The 26,757-nt window shown below is 40.1% G+C and overlaps 1 protein-coding gene across 1 annotated transcript in view; it reads right to left on the bottom strand.

Annotated features, from left to right (window-relative positions):
- The window catches only part of BLMH (bleomycin hydrolase), a 43,378-nt gene extending 16,853 nt beyond the window's left edge, over positions 1 to 26,525 (bottom strand). The window contains exons 1-10 of the mRNA XM_037022783.2: positions 26,009 to 26,525; positions 25,546 to 25,743; positions 22,860 to 22,969; positions 22,033 to 22,174; positions 21,322 to 21,410; positions 19,945 to 20,037; positions 3,109 to 3,264; positions 2,059 to 2,217; positions 1,873 to 1,940; positions 714 to 831 (exon numbers count right to left, since the gene is read on the bottom strand). Of these exons, the coding sequence (XP_036878678.2) occupies positions 714 to 831; positions 1,873 to 1,940; positions 2,059 to 2,217; positions 3,109 to 3,264; positions 19,945 to 20,037; positions 21,322 to 21,410; positions 22,033 to 22,174; positions 22,860 to 22,969; positions 25,546 to 25,743; positions 26,009 to 26,510 (1,635 nt within the window). The 5' untranslated portion in view covers positions 26,511 to 26,525. The remainder of the gene's footprint in view (positions 1 to 713; positions 832 to 1,872; positions 1,941 to 2,058; positions 2,218 to 3,108; positions 3,265 to 19,944; positions 20,038 to 21,321; positions 21,411 to 22,032; positions 22,175 to 22,859; positions 22,970 to 25,545; positions 25,744 to 26,008) is intronic.
- Positions 26,526 to 26,757: the final 232 nt, after the last annotated feature.

Below are 26,757 nucleotides of genomic sequence, written 5' to 3'. Positions count from 1 at the left end.
CATTCTAAGTATCTGAGAACATTTTTGCTTGTGGTGGTGAAGGATTAAAGTAGCTTAAAGTCTTTTCTTCCTTATAATCCCTGAGAAAGGAATAAAATATCCATTCTATGCCTAGAAATAGGGAGGCTTATTTGTGAAAAATAAAATTTCAGTTGTTGTTTCCAACACTGTGTCCTAGAAATAGTGATATTACTATTCAGAGTATTTCATAGGAAATTCAAAATACTTTACATCCAATTTCCTGAAGCTCTGCATAAATCCAGTAATGGGCATGGAGTCCATAAATTACTGTTACTGACATTTTACTGCAGAAGAATCTGAATGACAAATGAAAGGAAGGTAAGTCTGAACATACGTCATCATGATAGGAACATGTTCAGGGCGCATTTTAATTCCTTATTAAACAGAAGTGATCTTCTCCCAAGTTCCCTTGCTGACCTCTCTTCATACCAAAAACTTCCAAAATTACAGAAAAGCAGTTACTTCCTTACTCCCTGCTGATCCAAATTTTGCCTCTCAGGGAAAGCTCCTATTTTTATTACCTCTCAACATGCAGCCAAACCCCAAGTGATGAGGTTATAATGTCTTGGTTGGAAGCTAACTTTTAACAGAAATCATATATACTATGAATGGAGTTCTGCTGGACAAACAGTCTGCAGGAGAATGGAGGTCCATCTGTACACACACTGCAGCAGGCATGCTGAGGGTCATACCTTCTCTGAGACAGCAGTGAAGGTCATGGCGTGGGTCATAAGTGACTCACCAAAAGTCAACCTCTCAGCTTTATTCATGTTCTTCAAGGAGACACCAAACACTAACTCATGGTCATAGCTGTAAAGAGAATGACAGTACAGAATAAAGAAAGTAAAACCAAGGGGAAAACTGGTGTCTGGTTGTAAAAGGAACACAGAAGAAACTGAAGGGCCTCAATAACTTCAAATAAATATGGGCTGTAGCTCTTCAGAGAATATGGCACATGTAGAATTTAGTCTCTCAATGGGATTCCATTCTCTGTGTGTCACTAAAATACTCAGGAAAATATGAAGTGATTAAACAAATTCTTCATATCAAAAAGTGGAAAGATAAGCTCGCATTGTCATTTTTTAAAAAGTGTGTGAAATAACTTCTTTAAAAAATGATCTTTTTTGCTAGTAGAACCACCTAGTTTCTGAATCCACTTAGACCATTGCTGACTGTGAAATTTAAATAAATAATGTCAAAAATATTGGAGAATATTTTTGAAGTTAAAAAAAATCACAGATTCTCTTAGTGGATTTATTTTCTCTTCTTTTTAACTGTCAAATTATTTACTCAACTTCCTATAAGTAACAATTACTTATAAGTAACCTTAAAGTAGCATTTTTTAACAGTCAAGGAATTCTGTATGATTTAGTTCACAAATTAAACTTCACTGTCATAAACAACCAGGAGCAACGTTTTAAAGTGTGCATGCAAATTAGTCCTAGTTGTCATAAAATCAAAATATATAAGGCATCTAAGTAAGAGAAGTAATTAAGAAAGCTCAAATAGCATACAAGAGGTCTGGAAAGCCTTTTCCTACATTCCCAAATGCACTGAGCAGATTTCACAGTAATCAATCATTTTTTTACAGTGCCTTCCTCATATAGGATGGTTTTTTAGGAGCACCCAACAATTTCAATTCAGATATGGAGTATGATTTTGACTTCCCAGGATACAGCAGGATGAGTATGTGGAGTTTCTACTCTGAGTCCTCTCTATAAGACACAAAGGAAGAGACCCACTCTAGGCTAACCTCAATCTTGGGTGGACCTCAGCCACCTCACCTCCTAATAAGAGGGCATACCAATAGCAACAATCCACAAATGACTATTTTGAATTTCTCACACTCACAGATTCATGTCACTGAGGCCCAGCTTGTCACTGAAGTATTTTCCAACATCAGACCCAAACCACACAGCCTAGAAATAGAGAAAAGAGGAAAAAATAAGTCAATATAAATCCTATTGTCCTGTTAAACCAAAGAAGCGGAAGAGAAATTTTTAACCCCAATGTGGAAGACATAGAAACAATACCAACCTCTCCATCTTTGATGGAGGCAGCAACCATCTTTTTTAAGAAGTCAATGGGCTGGTTGTTATACAGAGTTTTTCTGCCTCCAACCATATTGCCTAAGTACTCCACTGTGTAAAGTTTGTTGTACTTGTGCTGGGGCCGAGGGTCATTCACTAAACAAATCTATTGAGATCAAGCACATGTTGATTAGAACATAAAACCAGAAATGTCAAGCAAGACACACTCTCCTTCAAGCTCATATGTTTGCATGAAGCCCATCACCTCTGCCTACAAGAATAAACATTACAAACACACTGTTAAATAACGACAACAAAAAGGTGGCAAAGTGAGAGAGGTTCTTCAATATTCTCATTAGTGTAAGGGGTACATTTGGGAACTGCATCTTCCTATTTTTTTCCTGCTGGCAAGAACTGCCCCCAAACTAATTCTGAAGAATTGCATGCACTGAGATCAACGCAAGGCAAGATGCAGGTCCCATCACTACAAGACCCCTGCTCTCAAGTCACAAGATGGTTACAACACCTGGCAATACCACAACTGAACTGAGATTCCAATCTGAAAACAAAGCCTTTTGCTTCTAAGAGGGTCAATATGCCAATGAAGGCAGGGACTCTGGTCATCTTGCTAGACAAGTGGAGAAGGCTGGGAAAGAACAGCAAAACCATGATGTGATACTGCTCCCTTCCCACGAGAGTCCCTAGGAGGGCCCACCTCAGAGGTGCTCTGAGCCCATGGTAAGAAACACCCAGTATGCTTATTGTTTTTACACATGAGAATGATGCTGAGCCTCAACGAGGGGAGCATGTAGGAATTAAACTGACTGCTGACCTCCAGTTAGAAAAGTCTTGGAAGAGAGGCACTAGGGAAAGGTGACAGACAGTGTATGACCACCTTTATTAGGTGCATAAAATACTTCAGATGAAGGGAGAAAAAAATTTGGTTAGAGTCTAGTTTAATGACCATGCATGTTAACCCAGGAATCGTATACCCTTCTTTGTAGTCAACAGGCATTTAAAAATAAACAGCCAGTGGCTAATGATTCCAGTCTCCAACCTTATCTTCCACATTGAAGAGTGGCTTGACATGTTCCCTGTAGAACTCCAGGGGTGTTATGGGGCCAATCTTCTGATAATTTTTATCTTTGTCTCGATACTCCCAGGTGAATGTCTCTGGCGGATTACCCACACAGATGCACACCACTCGGAATATCTGGAAGAAAAAAGGAGGTCAGATGAGCACTGGCTAGGGGGAAGTGTTATTTTTTTCACCTCTTCATTTTCCTCAAGCTTGGGAAACAATAAATCAGTGGCTAAATTCAAGTCAGAAATTTCACAGGAAAACTGAAAAAAATTGGAAGGTTTGATGCCCTGTAGTTGGTATCAGTCAGTTTATAAGTTCTTAAACACTGTAAACAATACAATTCTGAAATGTTAATACTTAGTGCTTAATATTTGTCTTGCAAATTAATGGATTCCTTCCCTTTATGCACCTAGGTTTCCCACTGACTGCGCCAGGGGTCTCCACTCATAGAAAAGTTATTAACTTCTCAATTGGAGCTTGGATGACAATGCCTGTTAAAAGTTATTATTAAAATAAGAATAACTTTTTGGTAAAGATACCTCAAGGCAAATGCTGGGCATAGAAGCCACAGGACATAAATCTGCAAAGAAGTAAAAAGCTAACCTTTTCAAAGAATATTGCTTCTCTCTCACTTACCAACTTTACATTTCCCTGTATGGCCCCGGAAGATGACTGGTTAGCCAGAGACGGGTAAGATTCCTCAAGGGAGGAACAACCTAAGACAGGCACAATCGCAGGGGGGCCATCAGGTGAGAAACTGGGGATCAACAGAGGTGAGGCTTAGAACCTCACCCCCCGTTTTGAGAGAAATCTTCTGCATCCGTGGATGTTTTGTTGCCCTTGTCTAGCTTGGATTAATACTTAGTCTATAGACACAGACCTGATCATCTACATTTGCCCTCTTACAGCACTAAATTATGTTTTCTACCTTTATCTTGCATCTACCTACCACTTCAGCATTTTATTTAAAAATAATAATAATAATAATAATAAGGGAGAAATCTGGGATTCACATATAAATCAAGTATAAAAATCAAACGAATAATCATATCTGACTTGTTTACAGTTCATGATGCGTGATCAAAACTGAAAGTTTCTGTGATGACTGCCCTTGCACTGTTCACCATGTAAGAACTTGTTCACCATGTAAGAACTTGTTCGTTATGCTTCAGAAGATTGGAGACTGTTGAGAATTAGGCTTGGGGTTGATTAATGATTGTGCATTGAGTCCCCTATACAGAATTTTATTGTTGTTAACAACCATTTGATCAATATGAGATGCCCTCTCAAAAAAAAAAGAATAACTTTTAGTGGTAAGGTACCATTTTTTGGGTGTTTAGTTTAATGGGTCTAGTTTAATGACCATGCATGTTAACCCAGGAATCGTATACCCTTCTTTGTAGTCAACAGGCATTTAAAAATAAACAGCCAGTGGCTAATGATACCAGTCTCCAACCTTATCTTCCACATTGAAGAGTGGCTTGACATGTTCCCTGTAGAACTCCAGGGGTGTTATGGGGCCAATCTTCTGATAATTTTTATCTTTGTCTTGATACTCCCAGGTGAATGTCTCTGGCTGATTACCCACACAGATGTTGTGAGATCCTAACATTCTCTGATAATGTCACAACACCTTCAAGTTAGCATCATTACAATCTAAGGATATATTTTATATTATTTTCATCTTAATAGAAAGACAAAAACAAAAATATAGAAAAATCCTATATAAAGTCAGAGAACAGAAAGTACTTCCTCTTCTTGATCAAACTTGCTGTATCTTTTAAAAAATATAACATGATCTGCCTTTTCTTTCTCCACCCCACAAAAACCATCCTGATTCAAATTCATCACTTATTACCTGCATTAGCTGGACCCTCCCTTTGCATACCCCATGACATTCAGGAGAAATGGATTTTTTATTAAGTGTGCCTGTTCTGTGCTAAATACTATATATCTAGGTTCATCTAATTCCATAATGCTCTCTCAAGCTGTAATTTCCCCTCCTTTTTCTTTTTTTCAAAAGAGAGACTCAAAGAAATTAAGTAAGCTACTTAAGGTCACTTAGCCAGTAAGTGGAAGGACCATGATCTGAACTGAGGTCACACACTGTCCCAAAAAAAAGCACTGCCCCATGGGTACAGGATTTAAAGGAGAGTATTACGGAATGTCTACTATGCCATACTACAATCTTTGAATATCATCTCTCCTAATCCTGAGCAAAAGCATTAGATGTATTTCCATTACAGATAAACCAACATTCAGGGAAATAAAGAGCTTGACTGAAACCACAAAGCCAATAAAAGGCAGAACTAGGATTTGAACACAGATTTGACTTTAGTGCTGTTTCCGCAACACCCTAAATTAAACACTTATCATTCACTGTAATTTTCTGTATTTCATATGACTTATCTCCTCCAAAAGATCATAAACCTCTTAAGAGTAAGGGCCAGGTCATGGGTATTTTTCATCTCCTCCACCATCTAGCACTGTATCTGACCTAGATATAATAGCTGATCTGAACACTGTTCCATTCTCAACATCACTCACTACAGGGTGGATAATTTTAGAAGCACCACCTTCTTCAACTTCCCTGTTGAAGATCCAATAATGCTCCCCTACTATCTCCTATTACCCCCTATTTGTTATATATAACAAATATAAACTCTGTGACCTGATTTCTTTTCCTTCCTTTTTTACTCAGTCGTAACATACATTGCAACTATGTAAAGTGCACTAATCTTAAATAAACAATTTATTGTGTATTCATTCCTTTTTTATGTACATGCACAAATGTAAGCCTAATTCAGATCAATAAATAGAACATTTCCAGAGCACCAGAGGTTCCCTGCCCCTCTGCAGTCAATAATCCACACCTCCCCCAAGGTAAGCACCATTTTAACCCATATAACCATTGATTAGCTTTGACTGCTTTTCATATAAATGGAATCATACACCATATTCTCTTTCGTGTCTGGCTTCCTTTGTTTACATATGTCTGTGAGAGTCACTCACGGTGCTGTGGGTATCAGTAATTAGTTCTTTACTGTTGTGTAGTAGTCTACTGTGTGACCACATCTCAATGTATCTACTCTCCTGGTGATGTGTGACAGTTACTGAGTTGCTTCTAGTTTGGGGTTGTTATGAATAAAGCTGCTAAGAATATTTTATCCAAACCATTTTCAAAGGGATTGAAGGAGTTTACATATTTACCAGGCAAAGTTAGAGAGTTCCAGTTATTCTGCCTTCTTGCCAATACCTGGCATTATACTTCTAATTTCAGCTGTTTTGGTGGGTATGTAACAGTATCTCAACGTGGTTTTCAGTTGAATTTTCCTAATGAGCATGGTCAAATTTTAAAGGCTGTCTGTAACTTCACTCAACTGATGTCCCATCAGAGAACCTGTAATCTGTTCAGGTGTGTCTGTGTCTCTCCTTACTGTCTCCTTACTTCTGCTCTCTTTAAAAACATTCTGATGGTTAAGGCCTCACCCATGTGTATAGGCAATGTTGTTCCAGGTTATTTTTTTCACCTCTTCATTTTTCTCAAACTTGGGAAACAATGAATCACTGGCTAAATTCAACCATAAATTTCACAGGAAAACTGAAAAAAATCAGAAGGTTGATGCCTTCCAGAACTGGGTAGTTAAGTTAAACATGCCAGCTCTGGTTCATGTCTGACTGACAGACCATGAATTCATACCTTTCACAAGCTGATTATAGCAAATCATCACCTATCAATTCCATTTACAGTCAAGGATATTTCTCTCTCTTCTTCCTCTAGTCAAGAGAAGGAAAATGGCTCCCAAACTACATTATTATTTTCTCATTTCATAGATTAGAAAATTATACATTGGCAAATTCTGTGCTGGCAAAAAACCTCCTAACTTTGTCTTTCTAAATTTCAAGAAGAGATGAACCAAATATGGTAAGATATGGGCAGCTAATCCTACCCATGCTGCACTCATTCTTGGAAGCAGTGGAGCTATCTTATTTTTCAAATAAGACCCTACTAACTCTATGGGCTCTTTCTGTCCCAATAGGCTCAATCAGGGAAGGTGAGACATCTCAGAGGATGACCTGAGCCAAATCCCAAATGGACCCGAAAAGCAGGCAAGAGGGAAGGCTTAGAGAGCAAAACAAAAAAACATAAAGCCTGTATGAAACACACCCTTTTTTGTCTCCTGTCCTTGGACCCCCTCCTTTGCAGAACGCTGATTTCCTCAGCCTGACAGAAACCACCCTCTTCCTTCACTTTACCCTCCTCTCTCTTCAGAAATGTCTGCTGCTTCCTCCTGTTCCAGCATCACCAGGTGATTCATGCCTACCTGCTTTCTTAACATCCCCACCATTTTCACCCTGAAAAACGATGTAGGAAGCTTAGCTTTTGGTACTCCTTTAGGCTGTACTTGAGTAGTTGTTCTGAGCAGCCGGAACTTCTCCAGATTGACTTATAGGGAAATTCATTAGACACCCCAGTCCCTATCTGGCTTCCTCATCCAGAGGGAACACACACACACCCAGGATCCCCCAATTATCAGCCTGCGTCCATATGCTATCATCCAACACTGAGTCGTTTTGTATTTCTCTTTACCATCTCCAATGTATTCTAGCTCTCAGAAAGCCTTGCGTCAGACTGGAACTTGATACCAGGGTTCAAACTTATTCTCTGAAACACAACTAGAAAACTAGGAATAGGCCTGCCTATGGTATTAGGCTTATAATTAAGGATAAAGGGACTCTTAATTCATGTTGTTATGCTAGATAGAGCCCAATCCTATTACATTAACAGAAGCAGATTAACCAACAGAAGAGGTTACGTTTGCCTTTCATTTTATTACGTTCTGCTTTCCAGACAGTACCTTCCTTCACTAGGATTTAGCATGTGTTTTACGAGCCTGAATAGCTGGTCTTTAAACCACCTCTCTTTTAATGTATCATTCTCAGGTTGGTTTCTAGTACAGAAAAGAAGAGCCAGGGCATCACATTAGCGATGGTAATCAAACTTTAGGAGTTCAAACTGGACTTCTGCTCCAGCCATGGATTAATGAGCTCTGTTTGGGATTTACGTGGACCAGAGAGTTATTGTATATTTGCTCAGCACCACAGCCAAAAACAGCAACTTTAGGAATCTATCATCATGAGGATTCTACCCCTGGTAACTATGGCCAAGACAATCACAATGGAAGTATAGTTAGAACACATTTAGATGAGGAACACTTAAATGATGTGTATCTTCAGCTAGCAAGTGTCACGTGTGTGTGACTATGTATCAGTGAAATCATTTTGATCAATTCTTGGTCATCCAAGGGTGGTTTATCTAGCTCAGCCAGGCCCTGGCCAAAAAATGGCAGAGGCTAGGGCCAGGCCCAGTAAAGAGTAAGACATCTAAGTAGAGCTCTGTTTACTTTCAAAAATACTCTGTATACAAATGTGAAGTTTCACAGTATAATTTACACAGGATTTATTGTACATTTGACTCCCTATCTAAAGTAAATGTGTTAAATCATACCCTTTTCCCCAAAAACGCATTAGAGGAAATCAGCATTTTTGCTATCTAAATGAATTCTAGAGCGAATCATTTTGCAAGACAAATATTTATGTCTTGATGCACACATTTTATACTGAGTTTTTATCAAAGACACATACAAGGCAAGAATAAGAATAAGGGTGACATTTCTCTTGGATTTAAGTAAAACTAAATTTAGCAAAATATACTAAATTACAAAATGTACTCAGATTTAGTAAATTTGGTAATTTCAGACATTTTGCTTTATTTATTACATGTTTACCACGGCTATAAATTATCCAAAGCCATTCACATTCAAGTCAGTGTGTAACTTTGGGAGAATATTTGGCTCTGAGCTACCTAAAAATAGCTAAGCAAGCTCTAATTTTTAAAAATATTATTCAAAGTATAATCTCCAAGGCCTCTGGTACTGTGTTTTCTTGATAAGAGATTCTGCCGTTCTGAAATAGGATTCCCTGTACTCAAAGGTACAGAACGTCAGGGAGCTCTGGCGGTCCAAGTCTGCTCTCTTGTGGGCAACTCGGGAGTGTCACCTCTTCTCACAAGAGGCATGTGGCATACAGGACAAAAAAATAGATACCGGGCACGGAACACAGTCATTATTCAGAACTGAATAAATTAAGACTACAACCATATTCTTCAGAATATAATTTACATATTAAAAAGCTACAATTAGCCCTTTAGAAAGTAAACCACAGGAAAGCAGGCTTCTTGTCTGTTTTGCTTACTGCTGAACTTCAATGCCTAAAACAGTTCCAGGAATATGTGTTCAAGAAATATTTACTGAACACATGGCTTGTAACTATGATTTCAGACCAAGCTTAGTATCAGAGCCAACCTGATAAAAAGTTATTAAAACAGAGCCAAGGGAGCAGACTCAGGAAAATTTAACAAATTAAAGCAAAACAAACAAAAAAACAAGGGAATCCAGTGTTAGTAAGTATTCCCATAAATACAGATAATTAGAGAATGTTGTCCTAAACTTGTGAAATGAGCCCCAAAGATGAAAGGGCAGTGGCAGGGCAAAAACTGAGCTCAGTTCTCAGATCCACGAAATCCTCCCCTTGCACGTTTAGGGGAAGTCATGTCTGTTGAGATATGCTCTATCTGTACCTGCTTCTCGGGGCCTTCTGGCTTCTAAGATTTTATATTCTTGGCTAATTAAATTGAAAATCTAAACCAATTTTACAATGTGGATATATGTAGTCCCTCTCTACCAACTTAACAACCCACCAGAAAAGCTGCAGTTGGTGTCAGAAAGGTCCAAGTCCGTCCTATTTCCAGTTTATATCCATTTTGTATTTATGGTCTTTATCATTATGTATTACACTGCCTGTAAGTAGGCAGAGTGTAAATTATAAAGAAAAAGGATCTTGCCTCTCAATACGTAAGTAAATAAATAAATAAATAAAGGCCCATTCTGATTGATCTCGCAATATATTTTCTCCAGAGAAACCTGTTCATTTTAAATGATTTGCAGAAGTCTTACATGGCAAATAATAGAATTAGCTAAGGGAACAGAAAAAAGAAGAAAGGACACAGAAAACAAGAGGCATGGAACATGGGGAAAGAATGCATGGATCCCAATTAAAAGAAAAATGGCATGGGAATGCGTCAGTTCTCGTACAGTTCTAGTACACATGGCTTAACTGGGAGACAGACATCAAGTGAGAGGATGCAATAGTTGAGTCAATCACGAATACTTAGCGGATGAGAGTTTAAAGCCAGCTTTAGGCAGACACAGAATAGAGAGAAACAGTAATTATAAAGGATAGAATGTTTAAAGATAACAGCCAAGCTACTTGTAATGGAACAAAATTAATAAAGCTAAAAGAGTTCAGTGCTTGGAACTACTGCAGAAGTGAAAGAATCACAGACTTTTCATGTGTATTCACAGTACTGGGCTGTTGAGAGACTACAGCAAAAGCTAAAGTACTGTAGTAATGTTACTTTTATTGTCATAAAAATGCAAAGCTACAGTACCCTTAAGAAATCATGTACTCCAACTAAAGTCCTATTGGTGGAAAGAAATTAGGTTCAAAGGCATGGGGTAAACTTCAGAATTTCCAGAATCTCCCACCTAGCCTTAGTTCATTTATGTATCAATAGGTATCCACCACTGCTGAGCCTCCCAGCGATTTGGGGCAAGGGGTGGAGAGAGAACAGCTATTCTCTCCTCCCCCACGTCCATTCCTTGTACATAATTGGTCTTGCATCTGCCAGTCACCAAGGACCCGCCAATGGAGTTCCTCCAGGAAGGCGTGGGGGAGAAGTAGAGAGCACGCCCTGAGGGAAGAACGTGAGCAGCGCCTGGAGGGGGCAGTCGGGGTGGGCCTAGCTAGCAAATTCGAGCAAGCGGTGAGCAATGAAAATGGTTTCTTGCAAGCTACCCTTTCCCTTGACTTATTTTGGTTTCACCAGGTTTCATAGGGGGATTTGCACGGGGGCCAGGAACACCCTCCCTGCCCTCCCCCGCCCAGCTACAAAAGGTAAAATGACCTACTGATCATACTGTAGAATGGCATCAAAGACACAAAAGTGGTGTCACAGAAAACAGCTGAACTCTGAGGGTAAATGAGCTAGTTGCAAGATGGATGTTGGTAATGGATAATAGAGAAAGGGGGAGGGAAGAGAAGACAGCTCTCTATTGCTTTTCTGGTGGGGAATGAAAGAAAGGCAAGGAACTGTTTAAAACAAAAAAGAAAAAAACCCAGAAATATCCAACTGTGCCTGGCAGAGGAGGAAATACTTTCTGGAGGCATTAAATATATTTTCAGGCAAGGAAAGACATAAAAATATGTATGGCGTTCTGTGCTGTTAAAGGAAGTGTGCTCATACAGATAGCTACTAATTAATAGTAGAATGATGAGCTTGAGACTACTTCTAGCATGGTGTCTGAATCAAAGAAATAGTTAGAAATGCAGACTCTCCAGCCCCACCCCAGAACTGAATTAATCTTCTGTTGGCAGCCGCGCTCAGAAAATAGCGCCCAATGCAGGGCAGCCGGAAGGCCCCAAACTTCCTAGTGACAAAACATCCCACACCACTAAACCACATGCTAATTGCGCCTTGGCATAAGGACCAATGAGACCCACCAAATTGTTATGCTAATAAGGCGTATGGAGCCGCACCAACCAGGTCAGAGCATGAGAACTATATAAGCAAGCCTCTCCTTCCCCTCTGGGTCCTGCCCAACTCATTTGTTTCACAAAGAGCTGAAGAATAAAGCTTTCTGCAGAAGAATCCTGCTTTTGTTGCATGCTGTTCTTGCCGGCAGGGACGGGGCGCGCGACAAGTGGTGCCGAAACCCGGGAACCAGAACATCACCGGCACAGGGAGGACCCTTCAGACATCTGGAGAGGATTCAGAACTGCAGGACAGAAGAAAACCCGGAGGGGTAAGTTCCGAGAGACGCGCTTTTTAGGAGCATGTCAGAAACGGAACGGGAGACAGAGCGAGCTCGCGGCCGAAAAAAAAGGCCACAAAAACGAAAGTAAAGAAACCCCAGAGTGAGGGAGAAAGCCCGCCTAGGGCAAAAGCGAAAGAGCCCCGAGAAGCGAGTGACGATCGCCTCGGAGAAAATAGTCAAGGAGTGGGCGGGCATGGCTGGGATGGGCGTGTTCATGCTTGGAGGTCTCATGCTCCTACTCTGGTTGTTATGCAGACTCCGCAACCAACATAAGCAGGACAAGGTGATCCTCGCTCAAGCCCTAATGGCGATAGACGTTGGCGCCTCTCCCCAAGTGTGGCTCAACATGCTTAAGAAGGAAGCTCGGCTTTAGCTTGAGGTAGCTCTTGCACCCTGAGCCCATGTGGCACTGCACCAGGCCCGAGTACCTCATTGCTTAATCACAGCTTTCTCTAAGAAGCTCATGGTGCAAGAGGGTTGAGAAAAAAGGTCCAAACCCTTTGTACCAAGCGGTCCCAACACCAGCCAGAGGATGCGAGGCAAAGCACTGCAAGAGGTCTTGGACCCCTCTGAGAGGCATGCCTGACTGCATAGGGGTAGATGCCCAGAACCCCTCTCCAAAAAGGGGCATCAGGAAGTGTGATGGAGGTCAGGCCTCTGTCTCCGCCTCTGCTGGCAAGTTCCGCCTTGAGCTTCTATTAGACAAAAAAGGGGGAGATGTTGGCAGCCGCGCTCAGAAAATAGCGCCCAATGCAGGGCAGCCGGAAGGCCCCAAACTTCCTAGTGACAAAACATCCCACACCACTAAACCACATGCTAATTGCGCCTTGGCATAAGGACCAATGAGACCCACCAAATTGTTATGCTAATAAGGCGTATGGAGCCGCACCAACCAGGTCAGAGCATGAGAACTATATAAGCAAGCCTCTCCTTCCCCTCTGGGTCCTGCCCAACTCATTTGTTTCACAAAGAGCTGAAGAATAAAGCTTTCTGCAGAAGAATCCTGCTGTTGTTGCGTGCTGTTCTTGCCGGCGAGGACGGGGCGCGCGACAATCTTCATTTTAACAAGATCTTCAGGGGATTTGTATGCACATTAAAGTTTGAAAGCCATACTTCAGACTTCCAACTATTCTTTTCCTCCTCCAAACCTTGCCTCTTCAATTACTATTTCTCATTTGAATTCGCTCTCCCCTTCCACACACTGGTTCCCACACACGTGCCCTAACCACCAGAAAGCCTTCTCTCATAGCTGCAAGCACTCCTCTTTAAGATGCCATGATGCCACCTGATTCCTCCCTTTTCCGTGTCCTCCACATTAGCAAGCAAGTCCTGTCTGCTTCCCTTCAGAACTATACCCCATCTCATTCCAAAACCACTACACCCTCTCATCTCCACGACCACACTAGCCTCCTAACTGGTCTGCCTACTTCCTCTCTTGCTGTTTTAAAATACATTCTCAAAACAGACAGAGGGATTAAAAAAAAAAAATTAAATCATGTTATTCCTCAACTTAAACCCCACAGTGGTTACCTCACTTAGAATAAAATGCCAACTCCTTACCATGACTGACAGTCTACATTGGCTGATTCTTATTTCTTTTGCAAGATCTATTCCAGCTACTCCCACCCACTTCCACACTCAAGCCACACAGCCATTTTTCTGTTCCTCAAAAATACCAAGCTTTCTCCAGTCTTAGCGCCTTTGTACTGACTGTCCCCTCTGCCTGGTGTGCTCTGTGTCTAGATCTCAGCATGGCTGGATTCTTCCTGCTACTTATGTGTCAGCTCAGATCTGACCTCAGAAAGGCCTTTCCTGACCACCCTATCAATCACCATATTTTATACTCTTCAGTGCACTTATCATATAGTCCCTTGCTTTTTACCTGGTTCTATCTCCCTTGCTTTTTACCTGGTTTATCTATCTCCCTCCACTAGTATGTAATGAGAGCAGGGATTACATCTGTCTTAGCCCCACTGTATCCCTCAGTGCTTAATCATGCTTAATATTTAGAGGGTATTCAATAAATACTTGTAAAACTAATGCCTATCTAAAGAATCCACTCCAAAACTACTCGATCTAATATCTGAATTCAGCAAAGTTGTGGGATACAAAATTAATACACAGAAATCTGTGGCATTCCTATACACTAATGATGAACTAGCAGAAAGAAAACATCAGGAAAACAATTTCATTCACTATTGCATCAAAAATAATAAAATACCTAGGAATAAACCTAACCAAGGAAGTGAAAGACCTTTACTCTGAAAACTACAAGACACTCATGAGAGAACTTAAAGAAGATACCAATAAATGGAAACACATCCCATGCTCATGGATAGGAATAATTAATATTGTCAAAATGTCCACCCTGCCTAAAGAAACCTACAGATTCAATGCAATCCCTATCAAAATACCAACAATATTCTTCAACAAACTAGAGCAAATCATTCTAAAATTCATATGGAACCATAAAAGACCCCCAATAGTCAAAGCAATCCTGAAAAGGAAGAATGAAATGGGGGGGTTTATGCTCCCCGACTTCAAGCTCTACTACAAAGCCACAGTAATCAAGACAATTTGGTACTGGCACAAGAACAGACCCATAGACAACTGGAACAAACTAGAGAGCCCAGATATGAACCCACATATATATGGTCAATTAATATACAATAAAGAAGCCATTGATATACAATGAGAAAATGATAGCCTCTTCAACAGCTAGTGTTGGCAAAACTAGACAGCTACATGCAAGAGAATGAAACTGGATTATTGTCTAACCCCATACACAAAAGTAAATTCGAAATGGATCAAAGACCTGAATGTAAGTCATGAAACCATAAAACTCTTAGAAGAAAACATAGGCAAAAATTTCTTGACTATAAACATGAGCAACTTTTTCCTGAACACATCTCCTCGGGCAAGGGAAACAAAATAAAAAATGAACAAATGGGACTACATCATGCTAAAAAGCATCTGTACAGCAAAGGACACCATCAGCAGAACAAAAAGGCATCCAACAGTATGGGAGAATATATTTGCAAATTACATATCCGACAAGGGGTTTAACATCCAAAATATATAAAGAACCCACACTCCTCAACACCCAAAAAGCAAATAACCCTATTAAAAAATGGGCAGAGGATCTGAACAGACACTTCTCCAAAGAATAAATTCAGGTGGCCAGCAGGCATGTGAAAAGATGCTCCACATTGCTAATTACCAGGGAAATGCAAATTAAAATCACAATGAGATATCACCTCATACCAGTTAGGATGGACAACATAGAAAAGACAAGGAACAACAAATGCTGGTGAGGATGCAGAGAAAGGGGAACCCTCCTACACTGCTGGTGGGAATGTAAATTAGTTCAACCATTGTGGAAAGCAGTATGGAGGTTCCTCAAAAAACTCAAAGTAGAAATACCATTTGACACAGGAATTCCACTTCTAGGAATTTACCCTAAGAATGCAGCAGTCCAGTTTGAAAAAGACATATGCACTCCTGTGTTTATCCCAGCACTGTTTACAATAGCCAAGATATGGAAGCAACCTAAGTGTCTATCAGTAGATGAATGGTAAAGAAGATGTGGTACATATACACAATGGAATATTATTCAGCCATAAGAAGAAAACAAATCCTACCATTTGCAACAACATGTATGGAGCTAAATGGTATTATGCTTAGTGAAATAAGCCAGGTGGAGAAAGACAAGTATCAAATGATTTCACTCATCTGTGGAGTATAAGAACAAAGAAAAAACTGAAGGAGCAAAACAGCTGCAGACTCGCAGAACCCAAGAATGGACTAACAGTTACTAAAGGGAAAGGGACTGGGGAGGATGGGTGGGAAGGGATGGATAAAGGGTGGGGTGAAAGAAAGGGGGCATTATGATTAGCATGTATAATATGGGGGCACGGGGAGGGCTGTACAACACAGAGAAGATAAGTAGTGATTCTACAGCATCTTACTATGCTGATGGACAGTGACTGTGAACGGGTATGTGGGGGGGGCTTGGTGAGGGGGGGAGCCTAGTGAACATAATGTCCTTCATGTAATTGTAGATTAATGATACCAAAAAAAATAAAATTAAATAAAAAACTGAAGAAACATAACAGAAGCAGAATCACAGAATCCAAGAATGGACTAACAGTTGCCAAAGGGAAATGGACTTGGGGTGGGGAGTGGGGGAGGGTGAGAGAAGGGGAATAAGGGGCATTAAGATTAGTCCATATAATGTGGGGGTGGGGGGCACAGGGAAGGCAGTATAGCACAGAGAAGACAAGTAGTGATTCTATAGCATCTTACTACACTGATGGACAGTGACTGTAACGGGGTATGTGGGGGGGACTTGATAATGGGGGGAATCTAGTAACCACAATACTGCTCATGTAACTGCATATTAATGATACCAAAATTAAAAGAAAACCCTAATGACTATCAATTTTCTCCTCTTCACTGCCACACTTCTTGAAACTGCCTTCCTCTTCTTGCCATGGTCTGACTCTCCACCCAGCTCCTTCCCTTCTCTGGTCTCCTGACACTATTCTGCACACCCCTATTTAGGAAAGTAGCAGCCTTTGTCACTCTTTACATTCTTTCACCTGTCTGCAGCCTCTGACACCGACGGCCAGCACCAACATCACAACATAAGTCTGGCATTTGCTTTTACAGGAACAGATGTTTTAGGGAAATAGACATTTTCTGTAAGTCTTTACTCAGACCTGTTCTACCATTCTATTCTCCCTCAGGGATTTCAATCACCCCCAAGGTTTTAGCATCTATACTATCATCACTTATCACTCTTCTCGATCATTCTCTTTTCCTGAGCTTCAGAATTATTTCCATATGCTTGAAACACATTTCCAATTGGACAGTGCCTCAGAACTAGGCACTTTAGAGCCAATGTTTCTCCTTTTCATGGTGACCCGAAAACAGCTTCTCTTACTGACTCATATGAACTGCAGTGGCATTCTCCCAGTTACCAGGCTGAAAACCTTAAGGTTATTTTTAATTATGAATGTTGGCAGGTAAGTTGCTAAGTCATACAGATCTTTCCTCTTAGCACTCTCTCCCATTTCTCCCATTCTATGGTCACTATCCTTGTTCAGGCCTAATTAGTACCATCTGGACTGATACAGCTTCGTAACTAGTCTTCCTGCCTCTCTTCCTTCCAGTTTCACCTCTTTAACTAAATTAATCTCCTAAAGTATAGCTTTACTTCACATTACTCCCCCTGATCTTCCTAACTTCTCATTTCCTACTGAATTAGGATACACTCTCATCCTAGTCGTCGAGCTTATTACAATGTTTAATTCTAACTTTTCACATTATCTCCTAGCTTCACTTTAATGTGCCTCAGGATCACTAATTTCATGCACATTACAAGGACCATCCCCAGAGATTCAGATTCAGTATATATGGAGTGGGGTCCAGGAATTTGTATTTTTAACAAGCACCTGATGATTCTCATGCAGATGGCCTACAGACCTTCTGAGAAACACTATTCCAGCTCCTTCATAAGTAAGACTCTAGGTAAACTAGCCTACTCACTGCTCATCAAATCTGCCTTTAGCAAGACACCATGAATAACATACTAACATCTGTGCGAAAAAAGGAGGGAAAATGTCATATACATTTATATTGGATTGTCAAAAAAATCTCTGAAAGAACTAATAGCTAATACCAGAACAACAGTTAATAACAGAAAGTTACTTGGTGGCTATGTGGGAACTAGAAAGATTGAGAACAGAGTGGGAAGATTTTTCATTGTCCAACTTTTTATATTTTTGATGCTTAAGTAAGTTTTTCTATTCAAAGAAGTCTTTAAAATTAAAAGTAAACATACGGATTAATAGGGTCCACTCTCAGGGAAACTAATCTTGGAGGTCTGCAGCAAGCCTAGGCCTATATATTGTTAAGAGCTGAAAACTGCTGCCATAGAATTTCCTAAGCAAATCATAATGGCTCCTGTCTCTTTTGACAGCATTGATAAATACTGTTTCTGGTCTTAGTTTAATGTTTTAACAGAGTTTTGGTAGAGAATACATTCATAATCCTAAGGGGTCTGAAGCCAATAAAAGAGCAGATGCACTGAGAAAACAGTGCAACAGAGGTGACAACACATTTCCAAAATGGAATTGCCCTGCCCATTACTGCAACAAGCAACCTGCATTTCTCCTCTCTCAGTAGGAATGTCTTCAGCATGAATACATGTCATTCTAAGCCATCTGAGCTTCATGGCTGTTGATGTAAGTCATCACTTTGATGTGCCTACAAGGCTAGGCAAATCATAGGTACTAATTTGTAGCTTTAAAGCCACAGCCAGATTCTTCATTATCGAAGAGTCAGGTTCAATAAACAGGAGTCATTTGGGGGACTGTAAAAATCTAAGGACCTACCACACAGAATTCAGCAGTCAACAGTTTAGGAAGAATTCATTAAGTAAATAATCCTATAAAACATCCATACTTAGGAATTGGTAAGGTGGCATTTTACTATTTTTCTGAGGTAGGAGCAGGGGAGTAAAGATAAGATGTATACAAATTTTCCGAATTCTAACTCCAACTCTATTTTTTCTATCATCAGACACCTGTCTTAAATAGAACACTTAAGAGGTAAAGAAAGAGGTAAATTAGATAATTTAACTGCATTTGGCAAAATGAAATCTCTGCACTCATCCAGTGAGTATTTAAGAAACAACTACTATGTCAAGTGCTGGGCTACACATGTTACACTTGAACAGACTGACACTTGAGAGCTTAAGGAACTGCCCCTGGTCACATGGCTGTTAAGTAATGAGAAGGTCAGAACTCAGACAGTCTGACTCCAAAGATCATACTCTCAGCTACACTATACGGCCTTTCTAAAATCCAAAGGAAAACATGAGTGAAGCATTAGTGTTGCTTACTGCAGTGAAAAAATTTAGGCCATCTTAATTCTACACAGATAGTCCTGAAAGGAGACTATTGGTTGAGTGATTCCTAGTAATGGATCCACTGTTCTTTTCTCAAAGCAACATCACAGTTTTATACATATTCATCTGGATTACGGAGAGTATTAAGTAATAAAGATTTTTAACTGCCTTGGTAATAAACATTATCACCTTTAATCTGTTCAGAGCATTTTAAGTTTTCCAAAATGTTTCTACATACATTATTTTAACTGCTATAAGTATCAGTAGCTTCCCATCTTCACTCCTACAGAATAAAGCCAACAGTCCTGGCACCTAGGGAAGGTCCCTCACAGTGCTGCCTTTCTAGCTTAATTTGCTATCAATCACGTACAACAAAATGTTGTTTCAGCTATACCATTTTCCGAAGATTCTACCTTCGTTTATGCCACTCACTGTACATGCAATTCCGTTTGTCTGGAATAGCCTTTCCAAGTATTTAGCCAGTACATTCCTACTGCTCTCTCAAGAGCTGGTTCAGATATCCTGCCCATGAAACTTTCAGCTCACTAAATTAGTCACTCCCTCCTCTACGACCACCAAACTCTTTTTGATACATCTCTAGCATAGGACTTATTATAATTATTCATATGTATCTTTTCCCAAGAGATTGAACTCCTTGAAAGTTGAGACTATGTCTTTCTCATCTTTGTATCTCTAGCACCAAACTCCTAGCGGGTATTCAATATTTACGAAATGGATAAAAGTATCACTTATATCTAAATTGGGAATTAGAAGACATTAAGTACCAGTCTCATACTAAAATGCAAAGTTTATACATCAGTTTTTTCAGCTGTAAAAATTAATTTGCAGTTCAATTCAACATTTATTGCAATGACTATGCTTCTTAATCAGTTTACCAGATGGGGATATTCTGAGAGTTCCTTAAAAGGGTCATGAAAGATCCAAAATAATTGTTATTACCTCTTCCATCATGGTCTCCTGTGCAGCTGAGATTTCTCCTCTGGTTGCTCCACTGTGCACAAGGTTCCGTAGACGTATACAGAATTCTCTCATCTATGACAGAAAATTATTCAGCACTCCAATATTATCCAAATTCAACAGTAAATGGGTCTAGTAGAGCAATGCTAGTTCTATTCTGAAATATGACTCAGCCAAAACCCAGGGCAAAGGTGATAAAAGCAGGTGTTTTCTCCAACCAGTCCATTTGTACACATAGCTAGAAACACTTTCCACTAGGAGAAAAAGACATGGATTATTCCCCACAATACTAGATGGAACTATTCCTGCTCTGCAACTGATGGTACCCTCTGTGAAAATATGTACCTGGGTATAGGGGAGACCCCTCATTCCATAATGCCTACCACCCTTACAAAATGAAGTAGATTGAAAGTGATTATGCCACTAAGTCACTCTAACAGATTTTTATTTAGAATTTTACTATTCCACTTTTCCCTCTTTGCCAAATCATGACCATGACGATGCCCCTCAAATGTAGTTTTCATTTCTATTGTTCTCAATTTTGAGAGACAGCTAACAGAAAGATGAGTTTTAAATTTAACCACAGTGCTAATGAAGACTTGCTCCCATCTGAAATGGAATCTAATGCTACACTATTAAGGATCTTTTTAGCCTGTGGATAAGAATCCCCAGTTTCCTGGGTGGAAAATAACCTACTTCTAATATTGGGGTAACACATCTATAGTTTATTTTAGAATGTAACCTTTCTCCCAAGGATAACAGGCCCAATTTAGCCTCAAGATGGAAGAGTCTGGCAACTCTAGTTCTCAAAAAAGATGCCTGGCTGGCAGAGCAGCATCCCTATAGAATTTATAATCTTCCTTTGGAAAATGGGTTATGTAGAGAAGACAGGAGAGAATGATTCATTGAGATAACTGGAGCAATAAAAAGCAGTTCAGTGACTACATCAAATTTTAGTGAGTGGATAAACTACACTGATGTGGTTTGGGGAAGCCTCACAACTCTGCATACTCTCTTTAAGGAAGCCTTAAAATAGTTTTTATAGGGTTTCACTAGAATATAAAGATTCCAGCCCATCTCTACTAGAGCCAAGGGTGAGGCACAGCACCCAGTGTGCTTGTGGCCCATATTTAGCATGGGACTTACCTTCCTCAGTACCCACAAGGAAACATTAAAATCAATAAAAATGAAAGTGCAAGATTTTTTTAAAAGAAAAAAAAAAAACTTTGTTAGACACTGAGTAGCTATTTTGTACATGAACTGTGTACATTAAAAGCTCAGAAATCCCCCTGGAAAACTGGTTAGGAGTTTTAAGGTAAGTACACTAAATTCAATCCCATTCTGCTCCATATGCTATACCTTGTGATTTAGAATATCATTCATCCTTCTGGTGGCCTCTGTTGTATAAGATTCAGGGAAGCACTTCTTAGGGATAACACCATATTTTTCTAAAAGAAAACAAATTCTCCTGTTCAGTAAGGTGAAAGTTAGAAGCCTGGAAAGTTAGAAGCCTGGGTTAGAAGCCTGGGGAAAAAAAAGCTATTCTTTTTAAAAATAGGACATATTTTGTTAGGCTCATTCAGAAAACTTAGCAATCTTATGCTCTGTATTAGTAAACAGGTCATTTAATCTTCACATTTATCCATCTATCTTTGAGTTAATTCTATTCTTTTTATCTGTTATACTTTGTAAAGTGCTCAGCATGATGAAATTCTCCCAAAAGCAACACGTTGTTTTTGAATGAGACATATTCAAACAGTTGCAGTCTAAATGTGTTTCTTGATCACATCAATGGACAAGAAATAAACTTTTTCATAGAAAGTTGGTTCTACTTAATACCTTTTCTTTCCAGCCTACCTTCATAGTACCTACCCACCCCCCCACCTTACCTCTCATCTAAGAAAGGTACTTGATAGTGAGAATGAGATAAAGGTTCTTACAGCTAACTGTACACCTTTCTGGGAGACCAGTTCTACTCTAAAGATAACCACCAAAGAAATGGCCTATGCCTAACTAAAGAATCTTGCTTGATTATGCTGAGTTTCAGTTCCAACAAAGAAAGGCTTTTACCAATAATATTGACAAGCATATCCCATTGTCCACCATCATTTGCAGGATTTGTAAGCAAATACTGCACCAGCCTCCCATCCTCAGGCTCCTTTTTCTGGGCTGTGTCCACATAAGCATTTAAGAAGAAATAACAGCGTTCAACCTAGAGTAAGAGAAGTTACATCAGGTTACAGGAAAAGAGGGCTAATATCTTTAACGGCATTATCAACAGGAGTCTTGTAACTACTGTAGATGCAACATATTCTATGTATTTTTAAACTAAAGTTGGTCATTAAATAACAGTATCTGGATTCATAAGAATATTTAAAGTTTCTTCTTAAATCTGTGTGTATATATTTCAATAGTTTATTCAAACAAGGCATTGCTTTATTTTGAAACAAAATCTGATAGTCTTCAATCAATAAACATCGAATGGACACTTACATGATGTACATTTTAAAGATAAAAAGATTGAATAAAATTATTTATTGTTCTCAGACAAGTACTACCCAGAGAAAGGCTACTAGGCCTGAGAAAGACCAAGTTACCTAAATAAATATGTTAAAGGGAGCAATCATTAAAAACAAAATAATTTTTTAAGAAGTAAGTTAAAGAAATAGGAGGGTGAGTCAGTAGACTTATTTCATTGCAAAAAGTAGCCATCTACCCACCAAAAGAAGTCCTCTACTTTTGAGAAGAACCAACTTTTGATGCTTTTGAAAGCAGAATAAAGGTGTCTCATCTATAATGGAAGGCAGACTACAACTGGAAAAGCAAGAAATGAAGAGAATAGTCCCTACCAAATGTGATATTGAAACAAAAATAATCTCACAAGATCAGTACCATACCTTATCCCAGAAAAAGAGGTAAGACTGACTAAACTCGAATTCTTCAATATTTAATTTTCTCATGAATGGAAGTCTCATAACATTCAGACAAGAGAAGATCCAGCATCGCCCTGAAACAAGAAAGCAAACCAAGAAATGATGATGAGTGTTCACATAGATTACATTGTTCCAACTGTATTTCCCAACATTGAACCCATGACAAGATCTTGGATGATTCAAATCAGAAAGGGTAGGAAGATTTTAATAACAATAAACAAAAGAAGAAAGGCAGTAATTACTATCTGCAATATATATGCAAAGATGTAATATCCTAACATATAAAAAAAAATCTCTTCACACATCATATAAGAATGCATTACAAATCACCTAAGAAAATCATATTGGAAAAATAAATATTGCTAGAGAAACACGACAACATAATTTAATGGGCAAAAAAGATACAATGGCAAAGAAAAATTTCCTGAAGTTCATCATAAGACACCTGTTAAGTGAGAAAACATTATTATTATTTTTTTGAAAACATTATTTTTTAATAGATAAAATATTCAGTGTTGGCAAGAACATTGGAAAATAGCATTAGTATATCTCCAAACAGGTACAGACTATCTGAGGGCAATTTGGCACCTCAGAGCAAAAGCTTTAAAAAGTCCCTATTCTTTAATCTGGAATATAAAGTAAGTATTTCAATCCAAGGTGACCCTTTCATAAGTCAATCCCCCTATCCCAATGACAAAAAAAAAGTTGTTGAGCTAACTCTTTCAATCAGAACACATCATCTTTGTTCCATCTAGTATGTTTGAGTCACAGCAATGTTTTGAATCCATGTGTGCTGTCCCTGAAAATTGTATGCATCGACTATCCAACGCATTCTTCATTTGTCCTGTAAGTGGATAAACACAAACTCTATGATGTTACCCTTTCTTGTACCATCTTAAGTGATCTTTAGAAGGGCTATTTACAGTCATATCCAGTATTTCCATGTGAAGTCATATCCTAGGAATATACTACATTCAAAATTTTCTGCTTAAAATAAAAAAACTGATTCAATCAAATGATCCCTATAAACTAGCACTTTTGAGGACTGAGGTCACTTCAGAGTAATGTCTGCAAAACTGTACTTTCCTTCAAAATAAATGAACTGAGAGGGCTTGTTATGAGATTCTTTATAAGGCTTCACATATAGGATAACTCTTCTTTTCTGAAGGAAAATTCAGAGGAAAAAACCTTGACTTTTATTTGAGTATAACATTTTTACTGAGAAGAAAATGGGTTCACAATATATTGATAAGTAAAAAGGTAGGTAGGTTACCTAACAATAGGTAAGGTATCCACCCATATTAAACACACACATACACAAAGATGTGACAGAAAAAATATTTTCTCTTGGTATTTTGCAAATTCTCTACATTGAACAACTGAAATTTTGTAACAAGAAAAAAACAATTAAAAGTAAGTAACTATTGTTTTCTGAGAGTCACTGATCACTTAGTACAGCTCATCTTTACTGTGGATTTTCCTGTATGTCACCTCTCTCATACACTCTGTATTATTTCCCAGTAGAGGTTATCTGGATGAACTGTTAATGTGAAAACTGCAAGAAAATAACCTATATAGTTCACGTGCTATTTGTATCTGTTATAAATAGAAGTGACACTGTAGAATATATAAGACCTAATCTGTTCCAGATGAGTATTTCTAGTAATTTTTTCAAGGCTTTTCCCTGCAATCTGAACTACATAGGACACTGTGACATTACTAACTAGATCATTTGTAGCCTGACAGTCCCCATCACCCAAGAACTTTCAACGATGGCAAAACATTAACTGTTGCAAAATTATGGGCTTTTCTCCTTAAAACTTAAAAATCAACTTTACTGAAGTATAATTTACATACAATAAAAGATAATCATGTTAAATGTACACTATGAGTTCTAACTGGCTCTAAGCAAGCACTGATCTGCTTTCTGTCAATATAAACAGACAGGGAGCAGTTTTGAAACGAACAGACTTTAAAAAATACTTTTAGTACAATTTTGTTGCGAGAATGTCCTCCTTATTTAGATTCCTGAATAACCAGTCTTTCACTGTTTGCTGTTTTTCTGACAGTGGTGCTAGCCAGCAGATAGCAAAACAAGAGCTCTTGGCCAGTAAAGCATGAGAATGGAATATTTTCTATATTACAAACTGGTCTGTTCGTGGGAACTGAGCCCATCAACACATTTGCTCAAGTTGCCGTCAAAAATCATATTTAAAAATAACATTTAATGACATCTTGATGCAATTACATTGTATATTTTCCATTTTATATATTTGTTTATGGCCTTCAGGACAACTTTGGACATGAACATCTTTGCGTGGTCTGTTGTGTGCCAAGAGCATCTATCTCCAAGGCATGGGGCTGTAATCACATAACTCCAGGCAGAAGATAGTGAATTACTTCCAAACAGATGGGCAGGGACTAATCACTTTAGTGCTCAAATTAAGTACACTAACTAACAAGCCACAGAGCACCAAAACATATCAAAAGGTAACGTTCTTGGAACTGTCTTTACCTGTGCCGGTTCTCTAGGAATTTACCACAGTCCCTTCAATACAAGCCTCTGCTCCCATTAGACCGTTCTCAAGTTAGACAACAAAACAGGGCGCTATCAGGAAGGTCAAGAGTGCAAGAAGTTTGAAGACCTTACCTGAGCTCTTCTGGTTGGTGACAGGCTTGCCTTCCTGAGGCACAACGTGCTGGAACACATGCTGAACACTCTGTACCGTGGCCCTCTTCAAACAGATGTCCAGCAGGTCGTGGGTGGTCCCTACATTCTGAGCAAGTACGAACTGGGGGTCGGAATTCAGTTTCTGAATCAGAGCAGCTACCTTCTCCGAATTCAGTCCTGTTGGAAGACGAGATGGGATCAGAACACTGCAGCAGGCCGATCCGGGACTCCCACACCCTGGCTCTAAGTTCCCAAGAGCCTCCTGAAGTGACCACTGCAGCGGAGAAGCCCTTTACCAGTGTCCTCCCCCAGGCTGCGGCTTCGCTCCAGGCCGCTCCAGCCCGCCCAAAAAGCTCCATCCCCGGCTCTTCCCTGCCGCCGGGCCTCCGGGCCCAGCCGGAGCCCCCGGGGAGGACCTCGGCGGGAAAGGGCAGCGCCTCACCGGCGTTGTTCATGGCGCCCACGCTGCCCGGCGAGGGAACAGTAGTTTTCGTGGCCTCAGGCGAGCGCCCGCGTTGCACCGCCGCTCGCCGCCTAGGCGACTCAGCCTGCTTCTCGCACCCGGAGCGCCGGAAAGGGGAAACCGGCTCGGCCGCGGCGGAGGGCCGAGTCCGAGAGAAACGGGGTCTGCGGAGGGACAAAAGTCCCCCTCGCGTTGCTGAGTCAGCGCCGTGGGGCTGGGCCCGCCCGGGGGAGGGCCGACGGGGGCGGGCTTGCTGACGCGCTCGGTCCCCCCGCGCCCTCGCCGGGGGCTGGTCCCGAGGCGGCTGCGGCTGCCGCTCTGGTCTCTGCTCCGCGCCGCACTGAGTCCGCCCAGGTGGCGCCCGCGCCCTTGACCAGCTGGCATCCCACTTCCTCGCGCCCGGGCGCCTTCCTGGGATCAGGCTCCGAGCGGGGGAGCCGGAGGGTTCGATGTTGGGCCTCGAGCCCGAATACGCTAGCATTGGAGAATTGACTGCATTAAGCACATTTTCAGAAGCCAAAAAGGGGCTCGAGGCTGTAGGGCAGTGCCGAGGAGCCACATAATTAATTACAGGGCTTAGGATGGGTTGATCGTCACAAAAATGTTCCCAAAGTCTCTTAGAGGCATCCTTTGCTGACTAGTCATTACATTTTCAGTGGCCATCTTGTTACTTGGATTGTAGTCAGAACCAAGTTCTGGTATTTTAGGGAAAACTGGAACCAAGGTCT

This window comes from Manis javanica, chromosome 4 (genome assembly GCF_040802235.1).
Source record: "Manis javanica isolate MJ-LG chromosome 4, MJ_LKY, whole genome shotgun sequence".
Classification (NCBI taxonomy): Eukaryota; Metazoa; Chordata; class Mammalia; order Pholidota; family Manidae; genus Manis; species Manis javanica.
This window is presented reverse-complemented; position numbering and strand designations above follow the sequence as displayed.